The sequence below is a fragment of the Wyeomyia smithii genome, chromosome 3, assembly GCF_029784165.1.
Source record: "Wyeomyia smithii strain HCP4-BCI-WySm-NY-G18 chromosome 3, ASM2978416v1, whole genome shotgun sequence".
NCBI classification, from domain to species: domain Eukaryota; kingdom Metazoa; phylum Arthropoda; class Insecta; order Diptera; family Culicidae; genus Wyeomyia; species Wyeomyia smithii.
In genome coordinates this window covers 8,605,518-8,630,051 of record NC_073696.1, presented here as the reverse complement: position 1 = coordinate 8,630,051, position 24,534 = coordinate 8,605,518, and the positions used below count along the sequence as shown (strand labels likewise).

At 43.0% G+C, this 24,534-nt stretch overlaps 2 protein-coding genes across 6 annotated transcripts in view; one reads left to right on the top strand and one right to left on the bottom strand.

The window, feature by feature from the left end:
* The window catches only part of LOC129733027 (protein Shroom), a 498,971-nt gene extending 477,404 nt beyond the window's left edge, over window positions 1-21,567 (top strand). For all 5 annotated transcript variants that reach the window (XM_055694568.1, XM_055694569.1, XM_055694572.1 and 2 more), the window contains 2 exons: window positions 19,507-19,773; window positions 19,838-21,567. In XM_055694568.1, coding sequence (XP_055550543.1) covers window positions 19,507-19,773; window positions 19,838-20,101 — 531 coding nt within the window. In that variant the 3' untranslated portion in view covers window positions 20,102-21,567. The remainder of the gene's footprint in view (window positions 1-19,506; window positions 19,774-19,837) is intronic.
* Window positions 21,165-23,387, bottom strand: LOC129733029 (gamma-butyrobetaine dioxygenase-like). The gene is made up of 3 exons (XM_055694574.1): window positions 22,361-23,387; window positions 21,984-22,292; window positions 21,165-21,925 (listed from the first exon to the last, which is right to left on the bottom strand). Exons 1-3 carry the CDS (start codon window positions 23,221-23,223, stop codon window positions 21,601-21,603), a joined length of 1,497 nt encoding a protein of 498 aa, XP_055550549.1. The 5' UTR covers window positions 23,224-23,387; the 3' UTR covers window positions 21,165-21,600.
* Between the last annotated feature and the right edge of the window lie 1,147 nt (window positions 23,388-24,534).

Here is a 24,534-nt window from a genome sequence, read left to right as displayed (position 1 = left end):
GCTATAGGCAGTCAAAGACCAGTCCACAAGCAACCGAAAAAACGTCTGATCTGTAGGACAGTTCAAGACGCACTTGGCATTTTTCTCTCAATTGAGTGTTTAAGTTACTATACTTCATTTTTCTTTTGTTCGAGACTCGTTTTAAGACTATGGAAACTAAGTGTGTAACTGACGATTCTGAGATATATGGGATGTCGAACGTCGGCGCATTTCGAGCTCGTCTTGCTCTTAACCGATCAACTTCCCTTCGGGGTTTGTCAAAGTCAACTGGAAGATACGCAAGAATCAGTTTAATCATGTAGATTAGGAAACATTCCTTTTATAAAATACCCTTAGCGGCATCTTCGTTAGAAAGCATTCCAACTACATGTGGAAGAAAATCAATCGAAACCAACTGAAATCAGTATGAATACTCCTCAGAATTCTTGCAAAAACACATTATTATTTTTAATCTTATGTTTATTACGTACCGACAGTGTTTTCTTCTTTCTTGACAAACAGTCATAGCACAAATTAACAGAAACCGACGTTGAATTTAAGTGGCATCAACAGAAACTAATACGAAAATCGCATAGAACTATTCCATAAAATATTTTAAAAAATGAAGGCTATCGTTTAAGTACGCCCCGGTGATGAAAACTTGTTTCGAATTTTGACGTGGGACTACGTCTTTGTTTACTATACTGAGATGCATTCTGTAAAACTGGAAATGAAACTGGCAAATGTTGCGTCAGTTTTCAAACGTTAATAACAGTATAACCACATGATGGACAACAATAACCAATATGTTGCTGGATAGATAAAAAGTATAACAATTTTGTAATATGATAGTTATCACTCTAATTTCATTGCTAAGCGGTAAAATTGATAAAAAGTTTCAATGACAAATTTACGCGAACAATAAACCAATTACATGCAAGCATTCCTAGCACAGACGACGTGAATGGACACCATCCGTTCCCTGTGATATTCCCTGTATCAATTTCGAAAAAAAATTGACAGAGTCTCCCCGTCCCAATAGGTCAATTTATTTTTGCTTCCATGAGCTTAGACTAATGTGGTGTCTCGAAGGTAAAAGTTTTCCGAAAAGTTTGAAACAATCCCCATACTTGAACAATACCTAAACCTGCTGTCAAAACGTAATAAAAACTGATGTCTTGAAAGAAAACATGCTGGTATAAGCAACAGTACCATTGGAGCACAAAGCAGCAGGTCTCTCGTTGTCTATGATTGCAGCGGTACTCTTCTATTCGTACATTTCAGCGGTACACTTCCATTCGTACTGCAGCGTGCGGTACTATTCGTATTGCAGTGGTACACTTCTGTTCGTACATTTCTATTCGTGTGCAATCGAGGAAAAACTGTAATGCTGCTGCTGATGATGATTGACAGTTTATCTCATAAATATGATTGCCATAAATTACTAAACAAGAATTGTACAGATTTGCAACGGTTATAAGATATATTTATTATATTTTATATTCGATATTCACTAAATAATCGTGACCGAATAGTATCGCAAAATTGAATTCCCAAATATACAAATTTATAGAAGAGCAAGAGCCGGTGAATGCTTGTGAATTTTTGGTCCATTTACTAAGATTCATTCCGAATTTTTTTTTTTTACATTTCAAAATTGTTAGATGATATTTTATTATTTCAAACTATTCCATAATAAACGTTTATTAGCTGTCTTCGTAATACAGCGAAGGTAATTGTAGGCAAATGAAAAAAATTGTCAAGTAAAAAACAAAAATGGAATTGTTGATTGCTACGATTTTTTGCTGAAACTTGTTGATAATTTTGTTCAACATATCTTCTTGTGTTTGCCAAATAATGAACTTTCGTAAGGGCTCTCATATTATGTTGAAAGTAAGAACCATATTATAAATTTGATTTAATCGAAGTTAAATAAGACAAAACCATTCATTATGATAACGTAAGTATTATTGGATTTGGTTTTTGAGGATATAGAGTTGGTTCTGACTTTGACGCATTACGAGAAATTCTTGATGCTTTTTCAACAAGCACGATAAGCTTGTGCTTTGTCAAATGCACAAAAAATTCTCCAGGCATAATATCGTCAAATATAAACGATAGTTTTTTGAATGTTGTTGAATATATTTTTGAGGCTTAAAATAAAAGTACGTAAGTCACCGAGCAAACATATTGATTCTGTCTGCGGACTCTGTATATTTTGTAACAAAAAATCCCCTAATTACAGTGTTTAGTACCACGTCACCATTTCATACAACCCTAGGGCTGTATACCTTGTAGTATTTCCGATTAAAGGCAACAAAAAATCGTTACTCACTAAAACTCACAGAAAACCTCTCAGAATCTCAGAAGGGCGGGAAATATCAAGGGTTGGTTTTTAACGTTTTATAACTTTTCCAGTTGATTTTCGTTATTGCCATGGCATAGTGACAATATGGTTTTGTCCTAAACAAAAATTCTCGCAAAACCTAATGACCAACCATTTTTCGGGTATCTTTTTTTTTTCAAACATACATGATACCAATTGTTTTTCACGTGACCATGTGACATAAAGCTGTTTATGCGAGAATATGCATGTTTTAGGTTTAATGCCACCAGTTATCAGGGCTTTGGGCATTATCGAATATCACCCAACTGCGGAGCGCGAAGGTACATACAGACGTCTGAAATTAAATGGTAAATTGGTAGATACACGGAGCTTCGAAATTTTCGCTACAATGACATTAATATTTCATCTGCTTTTTGAGGCAAATCTGCTGCCTAAGCACAGTGCAATTGACACTTCGCAACCTTATAGTTTTCAGTTCAACAATTAATTGTAAATCCAGAGGTTTGTAGGAATGCAATAGTGCCTATTTAACGAAACATGAACAGAAATCAATGTTTTTTTGAGAAGCCAAAACTACACGTTTCTTTTACCAGCTAACAGAATCATTTGGATCATTGACAGTCAGTGTGCATTTTAGAGAAAATTGAACAGATTGATTAGATCCGAGCAATGGCAAATTAAATCATCGCACATGTAGTGTTATTCTTGTTCTTTCTTTTCATTTATCAGATAAATAAAACGATTATATGCAACTTTGCTCAAATAAGCCAGAAATTTAATTTACATTATCAAGAATATGCCCTTGAATAAAATCAAAGCCACGTTGAGAGTATTCACATGCATGTTGAGTTTGCTGCTACCACGCTATAGCGCTTTTGCATAGAAAAGGTGTAGTAGGCAGCGAAAACGAATATCACTTTATATGTGAATCAATAACAGGTGCTTGTTTACTCAACTACGACGCCTCAATAACGACGCTACAACAACTTGTCTACCGGTCATAGCCTACAATCATAGTAATCTAATGACGTTGTTCTTGGAGTAAAAGGCGGGAAAAACCGAAAATATATTTCAATTTTTTTCTAACTTTATCAGTTGATTATTGTTATTTTTATGGCCTATTAACTCGTCGAAAATGAAGACAAAACAAACACAAAAAGAATCATTCAAATCCGTTGATTCTACTTCGAGTGAAACGCCGTTATACAGACACCAACTTCTTTTTATTTAATAGATTCTAGGGTAGATCTGCTTAATATAGACCACTCCCTTTAGTGGACCACCTGAACTTCTTACACCAAATTACACATTATAAATATATTTATATTGATTTAAGCTTTAACAGCTTTAATAATGTTCTTCATTAGAAATGTTGCAACAGACGTTTACTATAATATTCTTCATTAAAGCTGCAAAAAATGTCATTTAAAAACAGCTACCTGGTTTGCCATGGTTTGTTAACGTTTTCATAGGAAATGGCTTTACCAAAAACTGTACTGACATCACACTTTCCGAGCGAAAATAATCAGATTTTCGATGAACGGGTAGGATAAGAGTGTCTTTAAAAGATAGGCAATAAATTTTACTCAAAAAACACTTGAAATATTGAAAAAAATAGTAGCCCAATTAAGGGTGGAAATAATACTGTTTTCCTTATTCCGGCATGCTTCATTTCGAACAAAAGCTATCATCGGTGGGTTACCATAAATTTGTTATGATTGAGTTATTGTAGAAAATTGCTGCTAAAATGGGAAAACGCCGGAAATTGGTAAAAAATATACCGAAGCAGCTGTTACTGAGTGTCTTCAAGTAATAAAAAGTGGTGTTTCGACTAGAGAAGCTCGCAGGCGCTCCAATGTTCCACGATCAACCGTAATGTTCCGTGCAAGCAGCAAGTGGTCAGGAAAACCACGAGAAGGTATTCAAACTGCATTGACTGCCGCGGAAGAGGACTCATTTGTTCGCTGGATAACTCGGATGGCACGTAACGGATTCCCTATCACGAAAGAACGGGTGCAGTCTACAGTTGACCAGATCCAGAACTCTCAGTGCGTAAGCCAGAGTTAGTTTCATCAGCGGCAGCTACGGCAGAAGAGATGTATTATTTAAACCTGGCCCAAATTAGGAAATTGTTGTGGTTCAAATAAGGAAACGGTGGCCCATTAAAGGAAACTGAAGCGATGATTTATTTCTTTTATTATGAGAAAATAGAGGTATTATTGAGTTGTTTTTCATGCAGAAAAGATGATAAACATGTTACTTCATGTTTATAAATAATTAAATTGCAGCTACGCTACTAAGTTGTCCATTAAAGGCAGTTATACACTATTTACCAATTTATCAAAAGAGTTTCGAAAAAATTTGATTTATCTGATTCTAGAAATATTTTGCTAAACATTTTTGCGTGCGATTCAAAATTTTGCAAAATGGCGTGAGAGTTGTGAAATTACAAAATAACAAATAACGGTATTGTGAAAAACAACGAAAAAAGAGAACGAATGTGAATCATGAAATGAAACCTTCCTCTGTTAGCAATGCCCTCGGTGTTGATAGTTATCTCGAGAGCAGCAGAATAGTGCTTGCTAGAATCTGAAAACCGACACGAGACGTGCATCATTTCTTGAACATCACAAATCAACTTGAATTATAAATACCTAGATGTGTTGTTGACGTTGATATCTATGAGAATAGCGAGAAACTCGTAAGGCTTGCAATTTGAATACTTATTCAAATGAATCAAATCACTTTGTAACTGGATTGTTAAAAAAAAGTACGTGATGTTGTTTAGAAATGTTGAAAATTTGTTGTAAAATTTTTCCGGAACTTCTGGAGAAAGCAAAACCAATTGTAAACAGCAAGTAAGCAGCATCAAAGTAAATCATAAAAGAATATTAATTATCAATTATTATTTTGTATCGGAGCTTCAGGCTTTTCGAAATTTACTTCTCCATTGGATCCAGATTTTTTTTATATCTATCCATCAAAATGGCACTTGATAAAAAATGTGAACTTTGAGAATATTGAAGAGAGAGTAATCTTAATGAAGAAGAAGTAGTTTTTTGCTATCTCTAGCGATACCGCTTACCGTGCAACGCACGTGCCGTTTAAATAAACCGGTGCGTATTTCAGTCGATGAAACAACATTCGAATTGTTGTACATCGCATGGCATAAATAGTAGGGTGCCAATGGAAGGCGACTTTTCGAATTTCGTTTAGCGGTCGGTAGGTATCAAGAGTTTTGCCTTCTCAAAAAAGTTCCCATGAAGATTCTAGTTACATTGTGCATTAGATTCCTTCTCAGAACCACGTAAAAAGCAAAGCAAAGCCTTGGTACTACATTCCGATGCGGAACTCGACCTTCTGTTTTATTATACACAGACTTCGCAGACAACTGTTTTGGTGGACAGGATAATTTCGAGGCTAGCGCTACGATCCTACTGACACTAACAGTCTCTTCCGGGCCGGGACTCGAACCTACGACGATTGGCTTGTTAGGCCAGCATCGTACCTCAAGACCAGCTGGAAGTCCATGTATAGTCACAAAATTCCATTCCCACAAACAAATAGACATTTACAGCAGCCTTATGTTACGTAGTCTGAAATAGTATATTTTCTCGCTATTCTTTCTCCGGAATAAACTGCTGATACTAAACACCTTGTTTCCCCAGCGATAAGCTACGACAATCGCATGGTAGTACCTTCTAATTCTTGGCTTTGTTTCTGTCAGCTATAGTAACCGAAAAAAAGAAAACTTTATTGCTACTCTGTTTTTGTTATCTTCAAAGTAAAAAAGAAGCTAGAGAAGGACAAGGAAAAAAATCGGACAAAATTTATTCGTTCTTGCGGAGGTTCAGGTTGAATTTATGTCATGAAATCAATCTAGCAACTTGGTTCCTAGCGGTCAATATTTCCTCCGCACGTACGGGGACTTTGGCAAAGGTCTGGAAGAATAACATAGGCTTTGTAATTGGACATTGGACGGAAGTTGTGCCTCAAGCCATCAAAGTTTCACTTTTTTTTACCAATGAAATAAACTATGAAATTCCGATATCGATTTTCTTAAGTCAAATGTTTTAGAAAAGCATGAATTGGCGAGATCTGGTGCTGTCTCTGAAAAAAAAAAAATTCTTTAAAGAATCGACTTTTTAGGAGTCAGAACGTTTTCGAGAAAGCTGTATTTCTTGGGATTTTTTTTTCAAGGTTATTTTTTCGATCTACTGTTGACCAAATCTCGAAGTATTATGCATTTTAAGACACTTGGTTTCAAAAACAAATTTTGACTTCGACAATTTCCAAAAAGTGAAATTTGACCACCTTAAGGCTCCACAGCCCGGAGTCCGCAAACTGTTAACCGAAGTTTAAAGGAAAAATATTCCAAATTTAGTTCATTAGCTCTCTTGTAAATAGTAATGCAAAATTCTTATATCATAAAAAGTTGAAGATCGAAGGCTCTGGAAGGGGGCTTGAACCCCAACCCCCCTCGAATCTTTGGCTACGCTACTGTTGGTATTTCTGCAAGATTTCTCTGTGACAGAGGTACACACTTAAAATTTAGTTATGTCTCGGTAATTTTTGCTTGTTTACGTGAAAACTCATTTGTTTCTCTGAAAAAAAAAATGTTGGTGGCTAGGGGCACCAAAATTCGCAGGAATGGTCAAAAGGCTCTATTTTACCTTTTTTCCAGTTTCAACTTTAAGGCCACACCAACAGTAGTTCAAGCAGAGATTATTGTGATCTTTCAATGTTTGTTCATTTGTCTGACTAGAAAATACAGACATGCGAATACTTGTATTTTCTCCGACAGTCAGACAGCGTTGAACGGACTTGGTGACTGAAAATGAATAACCAAGAATGTTTGGGAATGTATTCTCACATTGCGACAGCTGTGTCAAACGAATACAGTAAATTTTTGCTGGGGTCTAGGACATCGAAAAAGCAGAGGAGTTTCCACAATGATCTAACTCACAGTTTATTGGCCCCGAACTGTTCTGCGGTATATCAAACTTTGCGGTAAAAAGGAAAACTACAAGAAAAGACGACTATTTGGTTACATGTCGAAAAGTGTGCCCAATATAAAAGCTCTTTGTGCCTAAGTAGGCCTAGTAACGGGGCACTGTACGAGCAGATATCATTGAAAGAATATTGGTAGAGTTCGCCTTTGCAATATGGAAAACAAAGCATTTGCTGTGCAGTTGAGATGCATCATTTAAACGCAGCTCAAGGTTTCTTGACAGCGGTTGCTTACAGAGATTTGGTATTAGAATCCAGGAAAGGTGATTGACTCATGAACAATATTCCACCTGACGTGTTGAAGCAGATACCTGATCACTCTATCATTAAGTGGTCATTGTATTTGCAAAGCGGCACAGTAACGCTAAAAATATAGATTTCAGACTGTCTCCCCCCTATATCACATTCGATATGACTCCTCCCCCCTTAAAAATAGGTAACGGTTAACAACCTGAACTCCCTCTATTTTTTCAATGTTGAGCAAACACAAAAGTTACGTAACTGTCTAAACTCCCCGCCCCTTCCCTATATGTAACAATACGTAACGCAGACTCAACCTCCCTCCCCCCCTTCATGCGTTACGTAATTTGTGAACAATGCCTAACGATAAAAAATCGTCTCATCGCCATCAAATTTCTTTATCCTGAATTGCTTGCATTGCATAAACTTGGTATGCAGCTGAAAAGGAAAGAAGATCAAGAAATTTCGCCCTTTTTACCAAACGAAATTTTGACAGCTGAGAATGCTTCACAGTAAGGTTATCTGTTGTCAGTGACCCCGGATGCACTTGGTTGCTCTTTCTTTTTCTTGCAAGTCTTGCAATTTTGTGACTGAGAGACGATCGGATGCAATGGACTGTAAACAGGCAAGGCAAATAGTTGTAAGGGTCCATTTTTGTCAACATTGATGACGTCGAAGTCCAAAAATCAATGTTCGGTACATTTTTTCAAGAATTGTTCACTAGTGATGACAGTTTACGGCTGAAAAGCCTTCCTGTGTCAATAAACAATGCGGTTCCTATTTTTTTTTTCATAAGTTCATAAGAAGAAATTTCTTTGCCTGATTCAGTGCCTGAATTTTGCATGGGATTGAGATAGGAAAAGAAATTTCTTTTCAACTGCATACCGCGCTATAAGCGATAATAAACTTGCAAAAGCAAGTTGATCTGACCGGCTTGCATACAAGATTCCGGATACAATTGTAGTATCTTTCTCCCTAGGCTTGTATATAATAGAAAACCAACGAACACAGCGTTGATAAAGAGACAAACAGCAACAAATTATAATTCCTAGCTATTTTTTTTTTTTTTTTATTCTCGCTTATTTTCCGTCGGTCTAGTTCCGCCACTGTTGTGGCCAATCACCGACGCCCAGGGAGGCGACTCCACACCCAGGACCCTAACTCACGACCCGTTTATTAACGGACCGGCACCAACGGCTTTACCTCCTCATGCGATGGAAGGCGTGATCCCAGAGATTTTTCGCCTCAGAAAATCTCCCGGTGTCGGCTAGGATTGAATCTAGACCAGTTAAGTTAGTTGTGAGTGGATCACGCCACCTCACAACCATCGACACCTATGTCGGCGGTGGGATTCGAACCCAGGCGTCGAGCGTGGTTGGCGGAGACGTTACCAACCACACTAGGCCCCCGCTCGATTCCTAGCTATGAAATCAATGAAAATGATTTCGAAAAAACCTTAGTTAAATAGCACTGGTGTGGCCCTAAATCTGAAACTAGAAAAGAATGAAAGAATGGAAGAATGAAATTTTAGCCATTCCTGTGTGTTTTGGTGCCCACAGCCACCAAATTTTTTTTCAGAGATTTCAATAAGTTTTTCCGTAAACCTAACGTTGAAGCGGCGAACCTGACGAGCAATTACTATGCGACACTCTTACGCAAGTTGACGCGTTTTGGTACTGGCTAGGGGCACCAAAATTCACAGGAATGGTTGAAAAGCTATAACCTTTCTAAGGCAGCTGTTTTGAGCTTCAGGGCAGCATTTGTTTCGCTTTTGTCGACCAGTGTAATTCTTAAGTATTAAATGTGAAAAAAAAACAGTACACGAAGTTTTTTTCCGCTTCTTCCATGATTTCTCCTGCTACGATACTATAATCGTAAATTAGGAGCTTCGGTTTTTTATTGATATTTTTTTCTACTTTTCTGGTATTTTAGGCAATAAACCCTATTTTCAATGTTTTTAGCGTTAGGAAAAACTGTTTGTGAATCAGAGTTACTTCAAATTTGTGAGGGATAAGCTATGGCAAACAGTTGCTGTATGTCTTCTTGAGCAATGTTAATATTTTCCTACTGAAGCTGTGTCTGTGTCTGAGACATTTTGTCAATAACAGAAAATCTTCAGAATTTTATACTAAGCGCCTTAAATGTAGAATTGCAATATAAGAAATGTTAAGGTTTACTTTTTCTCAATGTCTTAAAAAATCTAATGTTAATTTGAACAAAGATCAATCAGAAATTAATTTTTTAGTCATTTATTAGTGCTAAGCGAGAAAATGCCTCATCTAACTTCGAATTCAAATAGTCTGGAAAAAGGGGAAAGAAATGGGAGATAAAACTAATTCCCCGGTGCACATCGTTGATACATAAAAAATTGCCCAAGTTCAAAGCCCTCAATTCGTCATCAAATCACAAAGAGCAGCAATAGCCAATACAACCTTGTTGGCTCTATTAGCAGAAGCATGTGGAAAGATGTTCGCCGCAAGATCAAACGCTCACGCAGTGAGGAGTAATCAAGCGGATACTATGAGCAGGTACAGAACAACCACATATTTCAAATTGTCCGGGTGAAAAGCAAAGTCGAAAGAGTGGTGATAATCATGTTCAGTCACCATACCACGCGACTTCAAGTACGTCGTCACAAACAAGCGTATCACATACCTCAGGGAAGATTTCTTCCGGGCAAATTTACTGATCATTTTACGTGCCCAATCATCTGCTGATAGTAGCGAGCATATGACGGTTTGACGATCGCATGATTGTCATAGCATGAAAATCGAAAGTGTTGATTTTCGTCACTTTTTATATTTTAACTGGGCAATCATAAATCAATTATCATCATATTAATATCATAATCCTTATCTTAATAACTGCTAAGCATAGAAATGAATAACAGGGGAAAATTACCAGAGAGAATGATTGTTTGGCCTAGTGTGCAATGGCAACATAGGTGAATTTATTCCACTTTGAACTATTTTTAATAGTTTTGTAATAAGATTCAGAATAGAAAGAAGTCACTCTTTACCAACACACAACCACATCATTTTGGATTCACCATACCTTAAAAGCGACTGTTTAATCGAACTTACACTGAGCGTGTTCTCAAGTAGGTGTACAAAGTAATATTTACAGAAGAACTTAACGCGTTGTTCATGAACTTCGAACATTTCAGCGTTATGTTTACAATACTACCTACCTAAAGACTTTAAAATGGACCTCAGAGTCCGTCAACATTTTTGAAAAGATCACCAAAAATAGCTACCAATGACACATAAAAAAACAAAATTATCTCAAGCAACCACACTCAAATCACATCATATATGGATGTCCAATTCCGCCCTGCGAAAAGTGGCGGTGGGAAAACCACAGACAAGACACCTTCTTCTCCCCACCCCAATTGTTTCTCGCTTCTAGCGGCTGATCCGCTCACATTGGCGGATCTCACGACCGACGTTTGGTGGCAGTTTTTTATCGACCGTCGACACGTGAGGCCATACGATCACACCGTCGTGGTCGCGTTGTTAAGGAAGTAAGGTTTACTTTTCTTAGCCCACCTCGTATCGCACCCCGCCCGAACCCGGAATCTGCAAACCCATTAGCAATGGCAAAGATCAGTCGCGATCTGCCGACAGCAGGCCAGCAGCAGCAACAGCAACAGCCACCGCAGTCCCAGCGCCGCTTTGCCAGACAAAAGAAGGAATTTTGCGCAAGAAATCAGCTGGTAAAAAGTGGAGCGAAAATGTTTTGTTGTTGTTCTGTGTGCTGTTGATTGATGTGTGATTTTCGCATGGTCGGCCAATAAATGGCTTTTTAGTGTGTGTATGTTCATTATGCTGCTCCAAGTGTGACCAATAATGGACGTACATAATTGTTGGATAATTGTGCATGGCGTTATGCAAATCGGTTGCAGGAAGAAATTCGTTCATGATAAAAGTTGACTTTTTGGTGGCTGACGGAAGTGAGAACTGTGAATAGGAGCGCATAGAAAAAAACTGATAATCTTGCAATCATTGACCGTATCAGAAGCCTTTCTAAAGCGTTTTGTACAAAATAAGCGAACCAGAAATGGAATGTGGCAATCGAGGAAGATCTTGTCGTTTATTTTTGAATTTGAAACGGCAAAAATGTTCACTTTGAGCGTCTTTGCTTGGTAGGATGAACAAAAAAATAATTGTAATCGATTAAAATGAGGGTTGCTTAATTGATTTGAAATTCGATAGAACATTAACAGATCTTCGATTTCCCTCAAAATTTGTTTCTTTTGCTAGTGCGAAATAAAAAAAAGTTGAGGAGGTTGTTTATAAGACACGACCGCAGAGTTAACGTAGAATACGACTGCCTATCTCATGTCAATGTATTTCTTGGAATAGGTTTGGGAATACACTCAATTGGGGTTAATAAATTAATTGGTCTCTCTGCTCCAGATGACGTTTACCTCTATAGCCGGCACCGGTAAATACTATGAACAACAGCAGAAGCTATGTGGTGTCACTTGCTGCCGTATCCAAAACAAGAATGAAATTGAATTGTTTTGAGGCTGTCTTTTGTATCAAGTTGCAATGAGATATCTTAATTTAGGCAGTGGCTACGAAGAGGCTAAGAGACGAGGGAAAATAGTACATTCCTTATCTATAGTATAACAGTTCAAATAACAATTTTCTGCATTTTACGATAACGTAAATATTTTTACAACTGATTGCTACAAATACGAAAAATTATGAGATTCAGACTCGCTAGCTCAAAATTTCTTCAGACAAACTTTGAGGCTTAGCTAAAGTCAAAAGGGTTAATTGAGTTTGTCAATTCCATTTATTGACAACTGATTTTTTTTTTTTCAAGATGGCAAATTTTTTATTTAGTTCTGAATATTTTATGATAACACAGTGCAACCATTTTTTTGCCTTGGCTTCTATGTATGATTTTTTGATAAAGTTTGATGCGAAAATAAATTTCCCGGAGTTTGAACATATTTCAACTTAAGGGGCAACAATGGCGCCATTTTGAATTTTTGAGAAACTGGAAATTTTTGATGTTTTTTCGACGCCATTTTGTTTTAAGACCAGACTAGCAGATAAACCTATTTTTGTATTGTGGGGTAATTGGGGCAAAATCGACATTTTGCTGACATTTTACGTAGATCAGACACCTACCATTCGATTTCTGAGACTTTTTTACTCAAGATAAGATATTATTTGACTACCACTTAGGATATTACCGAATTACCATTAATGTTCAGAAATAATCGATACTATTTTGCTTTGTGAAATACACTAAATCTATGCCAAAACCCTGTTTCGTAGAATCACCGTTTTGAGCTCAGTTTTTGTCCGATTTAATAGCTGTTTTTTTTTTTCAAAAGATGGTGAAAGACGCTAATATGTGGACAAAATCTTAGAATTTTGATATTTGGTCTTAAAACAAAATGGCGTCGAAAAAACATCAAAAATATCCGGTGTCTCAAAAATTCAAAATGGCGCCATTGTTGCCCCTTAAGTTGAAATATGTTCAAACTCGGGGAAATTTTGTTTTGCATAAAAATACACAAAAATATTATATATAACGCCAAGGCAGAAAAAAAAGTCAATTTTGGTTGCACTGTGCAATAAATTCAACATGAGGTGATTTATTTGCAATTATAAATTTGCACACGCTATATAACAAACCACGCACGCTAGCCACACGCTATATAACAAGCCACGCACGCTATATACCAAACCACGCACGCTATATAACAAACCACGCACGCTAGCCACACATCTTATATAGCTAGCGACACACGCTAAAATTTCCGAGCACCTGTTACGTGAGATATTCACTCACGTTATATGCACACACCTTATATATACATACGCTGGATGATGGTGGCTTCTGAAACCACCTGGCGGGTGGTGCGAGTCTCTTTCAGTTTCGGGTTGTATTCACCCAACGATATCTGAACTGGATTACTGCTGGTGGGGTCCAAATCAGATCGAAGGGAAGCCGAACAGGAAGAGGTAGGAACTGCAGCTAACCACTACCACCGCCGCTGTTGCCCGCTACTGATCCACGCTGCCTTCGCCTACTGCTATCGGTGTTGATGTTCGCTGCTGCTGCCTGCTGCTAGTAAACTGATTTGATTGAGGAGGAACAGTCTCTTTTTTTTTTTAAGGTGGCGGGGAAATCTGCAAACAGACACCTGAGAAGAGAACTCAGGGTGTGGGGATGAGACTAGGGGAGAGATGCTGGGGTAGTTACACTCGCCCAGGCACCTACTGATCCCTGTCCCGGCCCACTAAAACCCCTCCAGTCTCCAGCCCTGGTCTTCCCGGAACGACGGTTAAGTATTACGTCGGGGAGTGGCTTTTGTGCGTGATGCACCCTCTTTACTCTTATAACCTCCTAGCTAACTACCTGGAGACTGGTAATTAGCTACCACTGGCGTGTTGGTGGTTGACCCACCACACACGTTGCAGCTCCAGAACAACCCGAGAGGCGGCCGCACAGACCGCGTTCCAGATGTCCGGGTCGTCGCACATCCTCCGGACTAGATTGTCCGGAGTAGTGCCAGGCCCGCTTACAGCCATCATGTTGCTCCTCGCTCTTACGAAACGGGGGCATACGAAGAAGACATGCCCAGCAGTCTCCTCCTCCTCCACGCACTCGGGACACATGGGGGACACCGCGTGTCCGAACCTGTGCAGATATTGCCTGAAACAACCATGGCCTGACAGGATTTGTGTCAGGTGGAAGTTCACTTCACCATGTCGTCTCCCGACCCAGCTGGATATCTCCGGTATGAGTCGGTGCGTCCATCTGCCCTTTGTGGAGTTGGACCATTCCCGCTGCCAGCGGAGCATCGAGAATGACCTTCTGGTACCTCGTATGCCCCTTGTGTCACGTTGGTCGAAACACTCTCTGTCCTCCTTGATGGCGATGCTGATAGGCATCATGCCGGACAAGACACAGATTGCATCGTATGACACCGTACGATACGCACTCGCAACTCTCAGGCACATGAGCCTGTAGGTACTTTCCAGTTTACCACGGTAACTGTTAGTACCTAGCGCTCTGGACCACACTGGCCCACCATACCTAAGTATGGACGAAACCACGCTGGCAAGAAGTCTTCGCTTGCTGCCATAAACCGCTGAGCTATTGGACATCATACGAGATAGTGCTGCAATAGCCGATGAAGCCCTCTTACAGGCATAGTCGACGTGACTCCCGAACGTGAGCTTGTCGTCCACCATAACCCCCAAGAGCTTCAGGGATCGCTTCGAGGTGATGGTGCAGTCTCCGACTCTGACCACCGCCTGTTGCTCCGATTTACGGTTGTTCACAACCGTGACCTCCGTCTTATGATGCGCGAGCTCCAGTTTCCTGGAGCGCATCCAGTCCTCGACCTTGCGTATACAGTGCGCGGCCGTCAACTCGACCTCCTCGATAGATTCGCCGTAAACCTCCAGCGTTATGTCGTCTGCAAAGCCGACGATCACAACCCCTACAGGGAACTTGAGTTTCAACACTCCGTCATACACGACATTCCACAACACCGGGCCCAGGATCGAACCTTGCGGAACTCCTGCGGTAATTGGGACGCACTTCTGACCCTCCTCCGTGTCGTAAACAAGTATTCGATTCTGGAAATAATTTTCCAGAATCTTGTACAGCGACACCGGTACATGGATGCTCCTGAGCGCGAGCGCTATGGAGTCCCAACTGGCACTATTGAACGCATTCTTCACGTCGAGCGTGACGATTGCGCAGTAGCGTATTCCCCTTCTCTTGCGCTGGATTGCTACCTCCGCCGTCTTGATGACGGAAGAGATTGCGTCCAGCGTGGACCTGCCCTTCCGGAAGCCGAACTGGTTACTTGCCAGACCGTGTACACCCTCCGTGTACCTCACCAGTCTGTTGAGGATGATCCTCTCAAGCACCTTGCCCGCGGTGTCCAGCAGGCAGATAGGCCTATATGCCGATGGGTCCCCTGGCGGTTTCCCAGCCTTCGGCAATAAGACCAGTCTCTGCCGCTTCCACCTGTCCAAAAAGAGACAGTCATCCACGCACCTCTGCATGACTGCCCTGAACAGCCTGGGGGCCGTTTTTATCGCCAGCCTGATCGCCAGGTTAGGGATACCATCCGGTCCCGGTGCCTTGCTCACCTTTAGGGAGTTGGCGATCACGATGAGTTCCTCATTCGTAACCCTTGCCTCCTCCCCTGCCTCGACACGGCTGTCGTCGCTCACGGATTGGATGCTCGGCAGGTTGGCCGACCATCTCTGGTCTATGTCTGAGATACTGGAACGTCGGACGTGAGACTCGACCGCCGGAGGCCAAGGACTTGGCTCGTGGCGTGGAAAGAGTCCTTCGATGATACGCTCCAGCATCGCTGGTGATCGCTCTGCAGGCGCCAGCGCGCCTTTAGTCTTGGCCATTACGATCCTGTAGGCGTCACCCCACGAATTTGTATTGGCACTCGCACATAGCCTATCGAAGCAGGCCCTCTTGCTGGCCTTTATCGCACTCTTTAGCATCGATCTTGCCGAACTGAATGCTGCGCGGCGCTCTGTCCTCTCTTCTTCGTTTCGTGCACGCTGCATCCTCCGTCTTGCACGGAGGCACGCACTGCGAAGGTCGGCTATCGCGTCCGTCCACCAGTAAACCGGTGGCTTTCCATTCCTAGGTTGGCGAGTCCTAGGCATGGTGGCGTCGCACGCCCGCGATAGCATAGCAACTAGTTGGTCAGCAGTCGGGCGGAGCCAACTGCCCCCCTCGCGCTCCCTTCTCATTGCCTCTTCGAATACCTCGGCATCAAAGTGCGATGTCTTCCACCCGCGAACGGTCGAAGTGTTGGCTCTACCCGTCGCTTGCCGCCTCTCGTTGTTGTCTACACTAAAACAGACCGCCTGGTGGTCGCTATTAGTGTAGCCATCGTCTACCCTCCAGTTCTTGATCAGTCCTGGGCTGGAGAACGTCACGTCGATGATCGACTCCGCACCATTTCTGCTAAATGTACTTTTGTTCCCAACGTTGGCCAGATCTAGGTTGAGCTTTGCAAAAGCCCCCAACAGGATCTGGCCCCTCTGGTTCGTGAAGCGACTTCCCCACTCAACAGCCCAAGCGTTGAAGTCGCCCGCCACCACCAACGGCGTTAGGCCCGTTAGCTCCATGGATAGGAGGTCGACCATCTGGGTGAACCTTTCGGTAGACCAACGTGGCGGAGCATAGCAACTGCAGTAGAACACTCCGTTCACCTTAGCAACTACGTACCCTTCTTCTGAGGTTGAGACAACCTCCTGAACCGGGAACTTGCTCGTCGTACATATGGCCGCCAATCTGGACTTATCCGCAACCCAGTTACCGTTTCCGGGAGGGATGCGGTAGGGATCCGATATGACGGCGATGTCCGACAACGACTCAGTGGCTGCTTGGTGTAGCAGCTGCTGAGCCGCGAAGCAATGGTTCAGGTTCAGTTGCGTCACCCTTACGCCCGTGGTGTCGCAGCCGGCTTATAGGCTGGGCACCTGGGGCCTGTTTGGCGTCCCGTTTCCCGGAACATACCATGCACTTGGGAGACTCCCCACAGTCCTTTGCTTTATGGCCTGCACCTTCACATTGCCTGCACAGCTGGCTCCTATCGGGCCCCTTGCAGGTCCAGGACTTATGTCCGCCCTCAAAGCACCGGAAGCAAATGTCTGGTTGCTGTAGTATGCCCAGAGGACATACAGACCAGCCGACCTTCAACTTGCCCTCTTGCAGGGCCAGGTTAGCGTCCGCCGACGGTAGGTGGAAGGTAGCTATCTGGGTCCCCGCCGGACCTTTGCGGAGGCGGATTGACTCCTTAGCCACCTCCACCCCGCACTTCGCTTTTAGGGCTTGTGCAATGTCGCACCCCTCAGTGATTTCGTCCAGGTTTTTAAGCTGGAGAGCACTTCTGAGGTGAGTGCCCGCACTTGCACCTCCTTCCCTAGGACCTTTTCAGCTACCGTTTTGTAGGTAGCCCCCTTGTTCTTGGCGTCCTTCCGGAGCTCAAGTATCATCTCGCCAGTGCGAGATCGGCGGATACTCCGCACATCCGCCCCCAGATCCTTGAGCTGGGTTTCCCCCCTCATCTTCTTCAAGACTTCTGAGTACTTCGACCCATCCGTCTTAAGTATGAGGGCATCACCCCTACTCCGCGCCTTTTTGACCTTTTTTGGTCCTCTGGCCGCTCCGCCATCATGTCGTGTCGCACCTTCCCGACGCTTCCTACCCTCTACGGTAGTCCAAGGGTTGCCCGTAGCCTCCACCTGTGCCTTTTCCGCGGTGGACCCTGAACCGGTTGGCGTGTGTTCCCGTGGGAGTAGCACGACCAATCGTTTCTTGGTGTTCCCGGGGGCCGTTTCCCCCGGGGACTGCCTCGTTCGCTTAGCGACCTGCCCCGTGGAGCAGACCGACGCGAACGAGGAGGCGTCTGTCTGCACCTCTTTAGATGCAATCGCCCTCCCGTTCCTGGCCGCTTTCTCGGCCGCCTTCACCCGAGCTACGAGTTCTTCGTGCTCCTTTCTGGCTTCATCAATGGTGCTCCGAAGCAGGAGGAGGCTCTGCTTCAGGTCGCCAGCGATGTTTCGCCTGTTCGCCAAGAACTCGATTATGGCATCGAGTTGTTCAGACAGCGCCGCCACTCTTGGCCGCGTGTCCATACACCTTTCGACGGCCTTGACTAGCAAGGGACCGTCTACCGAGATGTCTGGTGTGGACACCGACGGATTCGCCGTTTTTCCACCTCCAGACTTCGCCGCATCCGTCTCCGCCTTCTTCTGTGGAGACCGCTGGATGCCACCACTTGCGAAGGGATTTTGTAATCCCTCCGCACTCGTCTCTTTCGTTTTGAATGTGTTCATCTTGATGTTAAATGGGTCCCCCTTCCAGCCGCTATCCTTGTCCATGGTGGAGTAGTCGCCTATGTGGTCCCATGGTGGTCTATGCCGAAGCAGTGAGGTCATGGCTAGGGTAAGCAGTCATAGCGCCTTATGGGCAACTATGACTCCACCGACCGGCGCAAGTCAGGAACAACCATCTGATCCTACTCCTGCCTGATTCCCACCAGGCAATAGACTCGGAACGTACTGGAAGGCCTGCCAGGTTTTATGGGACGGAGACCCCTGCACCGGGTACCACCTCGCCATTTCAAGCCGTTGTCACACGACTTTACTAAGGGAGCTCGATGCAGGTGCCAGCCCGAGGATGCGGTACCATTCCGAAATCCAGCTCACTACGCTGCCAGTTGCCATAATCGGGACCTTACTGGCATCAGTCCCGATGGGCGGGTAAGTGCTTTTGGGTGTTGGGAGCGGCTCTATTCGCTCCGTCAGAGGTGCGTCCGGGTGATTGTGGCTTTTGCGAGGAGTCGACTGTCCCTGGTCCGACGCTCACCACCCCTAGGCGACCTCCCGCTGCTGGTCCGGGACTGTTCGGTACTGTCAGTGGTCACACCTGTATTGTGCGCCCTCGACGATCGCCACACGTCGACCCGTGGTGGCATGCAGCTCTGCCGAAGGAACAGTCTCTTATACAGCTCAAAGAGTGCATTCTCGGCTAACTAGGTACTCCATTCTGTCATCCTTTTTGGGGAAAGGCAGCAAGCGACCAATCAAAAGTCGACATTTGCGTTTCGACAATGTTCAACAATTTTCAATAGTACAATAGTTCGAACAATCAGATTACAATTTTCTGCATTTGGACGGGTGTTTAAATGATTTTCCAATCGATTGCTGCAAAAATGACAGAAATCGATTGGAAACTGACTGAGTTTAAAACGTTTGAATTTGGACAATTTTCGTGACGCTTTAGATGTTTTCGGTTTTCGAAATTGGATCCCTGTATTGAAGATGGACCCCTGTATATGTTGCCGTAAGACGTATAAAATTTTGAATTCTAAATTATTAATTGCATTTTAAATTCCATATCGCCCACAGGAGGAACTGGTTCAGCGGCTCGGCAAAAAGTTACTAGTCCTGTCGAACGAACAAACGAGCATTGCGGAGGAAAGCAACGCCAACGATATGCTCGGCAACGACGTCGCCCTCAAGGTGGCCCAGAAGGTTCGACCGACCGATGCGTCCAAGTTCCGTTCCTACGTCGACGATGTCGGCTACATCACGATGCTGCTGCTCTCGCTGTCCGGCCGGTTGGCCCGAACGGATAACGCCCTGCACAACATAGACGATTCTCATCCCGACAAGGTCGGTTCGAACTTCCTTTAACCAATTCAGAATCAAAATAATCACCCTTTTTTCCTTCTCGTAGAAGATCCTCGAAGCCAAACGGGATCGGCTGCTGGAGCAGTTGGACGAAGCCAAGCAGCTAAAAGACGACATCGATCGGCGTGGTGCAATCATCTCCAAAATACTGGAGAAAACCCTCACCATCGAGGAGTATGCGGACTACGATTATTTCATCAACATGAAAGCGAAACTGATCGTAGATTCCCGGGAGATAGCGGACAAAATAAAGCTTGGTGAGGAGCAGTTGGCCGCCCTCAAGGATACTCTGGTACAGAGCGAATGCTGACGGACCAAGTGAGCCGCATCTTCTGCTGCCTATTTCTGTACATAATCCTCCCACTAGTGGTGCCTACAGATTTACGTGTTTTATGTCTTTATTCTATGTAAGCAAACTAGTATTAGCATCTAAAATGGTTAACTCTTCGAACCTTCACTGCGAGAAGAGGTAAAATATTATTCGATCGGCTGTTGAGTAGGAACTAAAAGTAAAATACTTCTGGATGTAAAGCGATAACCCAGGAGAGCTCGCCTTTACCGTGTTAGACTCTCAAATGATGTACATTCTGTAGATACTAGCTAGTAAGCCTTGTGCGAAAATTTATTCGGCAATCAAACTACGAAAAAAAACAGACAATCAAAGAAACACTCACCATTTAGGCCAAAAAGAAAATAACAAAACAAAAATTTAACTGGACGCGACTTGGATGCGTCGTCAGGCGGCGAACGCTGCCACCTTGAAACGGCATTTGAATTCGATAGCTGTTAAGTGAATAGTAACCCTGCCGCTGAATTTTTTAGCTGTTTGATAAGGCAAAAAGTTCTTGCATTTCAATGTATGATGTTGAAATTCAAAGAGTTTTTAAGTGCACTCTGTTTCGCGTTTCGTTTTCCCTTTTTTCTCCCGTTTGTTTGCACCCGCGTTTTTATTTCTCTCCTCGGTATTTTTTTCTCCTATCTCGGTGGATGGCTCTACTAATCTACACCCTCCGTCGTTTTTTTGTTCTTCGATGTGTGCCGTGCCTTATTTAGTAGTACTGAACGTCGTTCGTCACTTTAACCAAATGAGCGAAGTTTGGTTCAAATGTGAACTGCTCTGATGTGGATAAACTTTCACACTGCGGTTGAGAAGAACAGTTCACTGCTGTTAGACTATTTCCACATCCTAGATAATATGTTGTCGATCAAGTTATTAATCCAGCAGCAATAAATGAGTATTTTTTTTAAGACTGTGTTTCGATCCTGGTGCTAAGCGAAACACACACATTAGCACTGTTCACTCTTATTCGCGTTTCGATTTTAGTTGATTCAGAAAAGTGAACACAGCGTCGCAATGAGTTTCTAAGTAATAGTTGAAACATTATTCTACTGTTTATTTGTGTACACTTTCCTTATTAGCTATCTAGTTAGATCATCATAATGCGAATCGTCAGTAAGCAAGTACATATCTAGATCTAGTAGTTAAGCTGTAGGAAAATCGTGGAAAAAATTTAAAAAATTTAATGTGATGTTACTTACAAGATAAACTATATTATTTACGACTTTTTATGTGTATTCTCCTAGAGCGTAGAGTCTATTATCAAAGTATAAACCGACACTCTGTCCGAACCTGTCTTTTATATGTGTGCAAATTAACTAAACGTAGTTTCTCAATTGAATTGTGTCAAAACAAGTGTTTCCCTTCACTTGATACTTAACAGTCTTCGCTGTGTCAAGAAATAATAAAAATATATTTGCTTGAAAGTTAAAAGAAAACAGGACAATCGTCGCCCCTTCCGTCGTTTAAAATCACAACCCATTTTTCGGAACCATACCCTTCAGGACTCTCCAACGGGAATAGATTTCGTCCCAGTCGAGAAAGGCACCGACAACATGCCGGGTATTGGCCACCGTATCCGTATAACCGGATCGACCGTGTAACATCCGAACGTTACTGAAAGCAAGTATGTCTCCCGGAGCAGTTTTGAATCGGACCGCCTCCCGATGGATGAGTCGAACAAATTGCGTTAACGCACGGTACCAGCCCTCTACGTTTGACAACGGAACATTGAAGAAACTATCTCTTTGCGGGATGCTGTGATTGATTCGTTCCACGTTCCCATCGCGGCCGATACTAAAAATGGACTTTAAGTTAAGAATAGCTTTGAAAAATTGACCAACCAAATGCCCACCATATCACCGGCGCCCGATAGATGCTGTGAAACTGCCAACCTTCATCCTCACCTAGATCGCTCCAATTGACGAGAGTTTCGCTCAGGGCTTTAAATTCCACCGGGAACTCTTGGCGCATTCGTTCCGCAACATAAAAAGCATCACACAGCAGATTGCGCCCCCCTTGAGATTCCGACTGGACGAGACAGTGTAGCAGATTGCACCCCGGCAGATAGTCATAGTAAGGTAGATCCGTGTGCATCTGCAGTGGAGCCGACAGGTAAGCGACATTGCTAGTGCCTTCCTTGGCTTTTATCATGTACTCTTCACTATTGATAATATTATATCAAAATTATTACTATTAAATCACACGGATAAATGAGATTTTTTAACTCACCCATAATGCGTTTTTCTAATAAATCCAACCCGTTCAGCCAACCGGCGACATTCCATCTCCGCCAGTGGTGCATCGTGGATCATCACCACCCCGTGGTGAATCAAAGCTTCAACCCACTCGAGTAACGTCGCGTTGCAATTAATCACATCCTCATACTGAAAATGGTTTAAAACCTGCTCAAACTGCTGCTTACTCCACAACCGTGGTCTCGGCCGGTACCAATCCTCCGAATACTGTTGACAATTTTCTTCAGTGAAATTCCTTTCCATCAACCATTCACTAGTAAACTCAGACCGGTGGCCATCATTCCAAGTAATAGCCAATTTAGTGCCATCCTCTGATAATGTGGTACTCTGCGGAAACTGAGTCGCTTCCACGTCAAACAATTCCCAGTCGATAATACGACTGTTGGATTTGGGATGAAAACACTTCGTACACTGACAATTATCACGCAACCAAACCAGCGGAAATTCCAGCCGTTGGTCGTCGCCGAATTCCACTATCAGATTATGCTCTGTCTGGTCATTGCGGGAGGGCTGATAAGCCTGCACCATAGCACCCGCAGCTCGCCTAGGTTCCGCTAACTTTGTTGCACTAGCGCTAGCTGCTTTTCGCAGATCCGATTGCGTGTGGTAACGGGCAATTCGTGCGCTCAACTTCTTATTGAAAACCGGCATCAATATTCTATCTAATATTTTCCCTGAGGCGCCACACCGCCACAGAATCAAAGATCTAAGCAGTTGAGAAGACATCACGGTTCTAACGCACCAAAGGATACACGTGTTGATTGGATTACAGTTTGACTGGTACTGACGGTAAAATTTCGTCCGCTGGTCTGAAGACAATTTCTTCTTCTGCCCCATTTCTACTATCAACAAACGCTCGTCATACCATGTGAGCCGATCGGACCATCTTGTGGCCGGTTTTCATCAACCAATCAATTCGAAAAACGCGCCTTCGTGTTATTGTCGCTGGCTAAGAAAAGAACATCACGCCATCATCCGAGCCGCGGTATAGTCGAAAACCCTCTACCGTGTTTACACGCGAGGCCGCCTTGCGTGTGCCGCCAGTGGAGGTGTGAGTTTGGTTTTTGCTTTCGGCGTGGATTAGCTGAGATTTATGTGAGAAATGTTGATAAGGGGGGAATGGATGGTTTGAGTTTAGATCGATTAATCGTTATGTTGATTTTCGATTCATCGATTGCATGATTTGATGATCTTTACGAACTAATTTCATTTTTGTCATATGACTTACATTTTAGGTTTCGTAAAGCGGGCAATGTATGTAGTTTTTCGAGAATGCGAAAATGAACGGGAATAGAATTATAGGGCAGTGTGTGCAGTTCATCGTGGCGTGCTGGGATTAGTGATGGGAAATATCGCCCAAAACCGACATCGATAACAATCGATAATTCCGGGGCTTTTATCGATATTATCGATAAGTATCGATAATTTGACAGCTAACGTTTGCGGTAAAATTTTTTTTTTCAGATGGTGATGAAAAAAAAAACTAAGACAGATAATTGAGTTGGATACTTTTCCCGTGGAAGGTTATCATGTTAGCTTCCTCACAAAAAAATATTACGTCCTTGCGTGCAGCCTTCCGGCAGTTAACCGGAACATTCGCCATGTCGGACGAAAACATGCGTGTAGCCGTGTTTTTAAGCTCTTTCTTCGTTTTTTTTTTTTATTAATTCCTCCTCCGTTTTCGCGACAAAATTGTTGGAATAGATCTTGCGCTTCAAGTTTGTCCAGAAATTCTCGATGGGAAGCAGATGGGGGACAATATATCTAGCTAATGGTAGCAGTGGTCATAGGCTCCTACAAGGGAGATGGGGGACATTGGGCGGATTCGCCGGCTTCGGTACCACATCGATATTCAGCCGCGCCATCTCCTCCAACGATCGCTTCGAGTAGTTGGCCGACGTCAAATCTGGCCAGAACACCGTGTCTTCGCGCTTATGGTATTTCTTGATGAACGACGCAACTTCTGTCAGGCACTTCGTACTATGAATTTCCCCGTTCACGGCCAGCCCGAAGCGAAAGAAGAGCAACTTTGACATCCCTTTCTCGCTGATTGTCAGCCACAACCGCACCTTCTTGGGGAACTTGGTCTGTGAAATAAACTTTACCTCGGTGCTCACTTCCTTCGTGGGGGAGGTAAAATACGAAGAG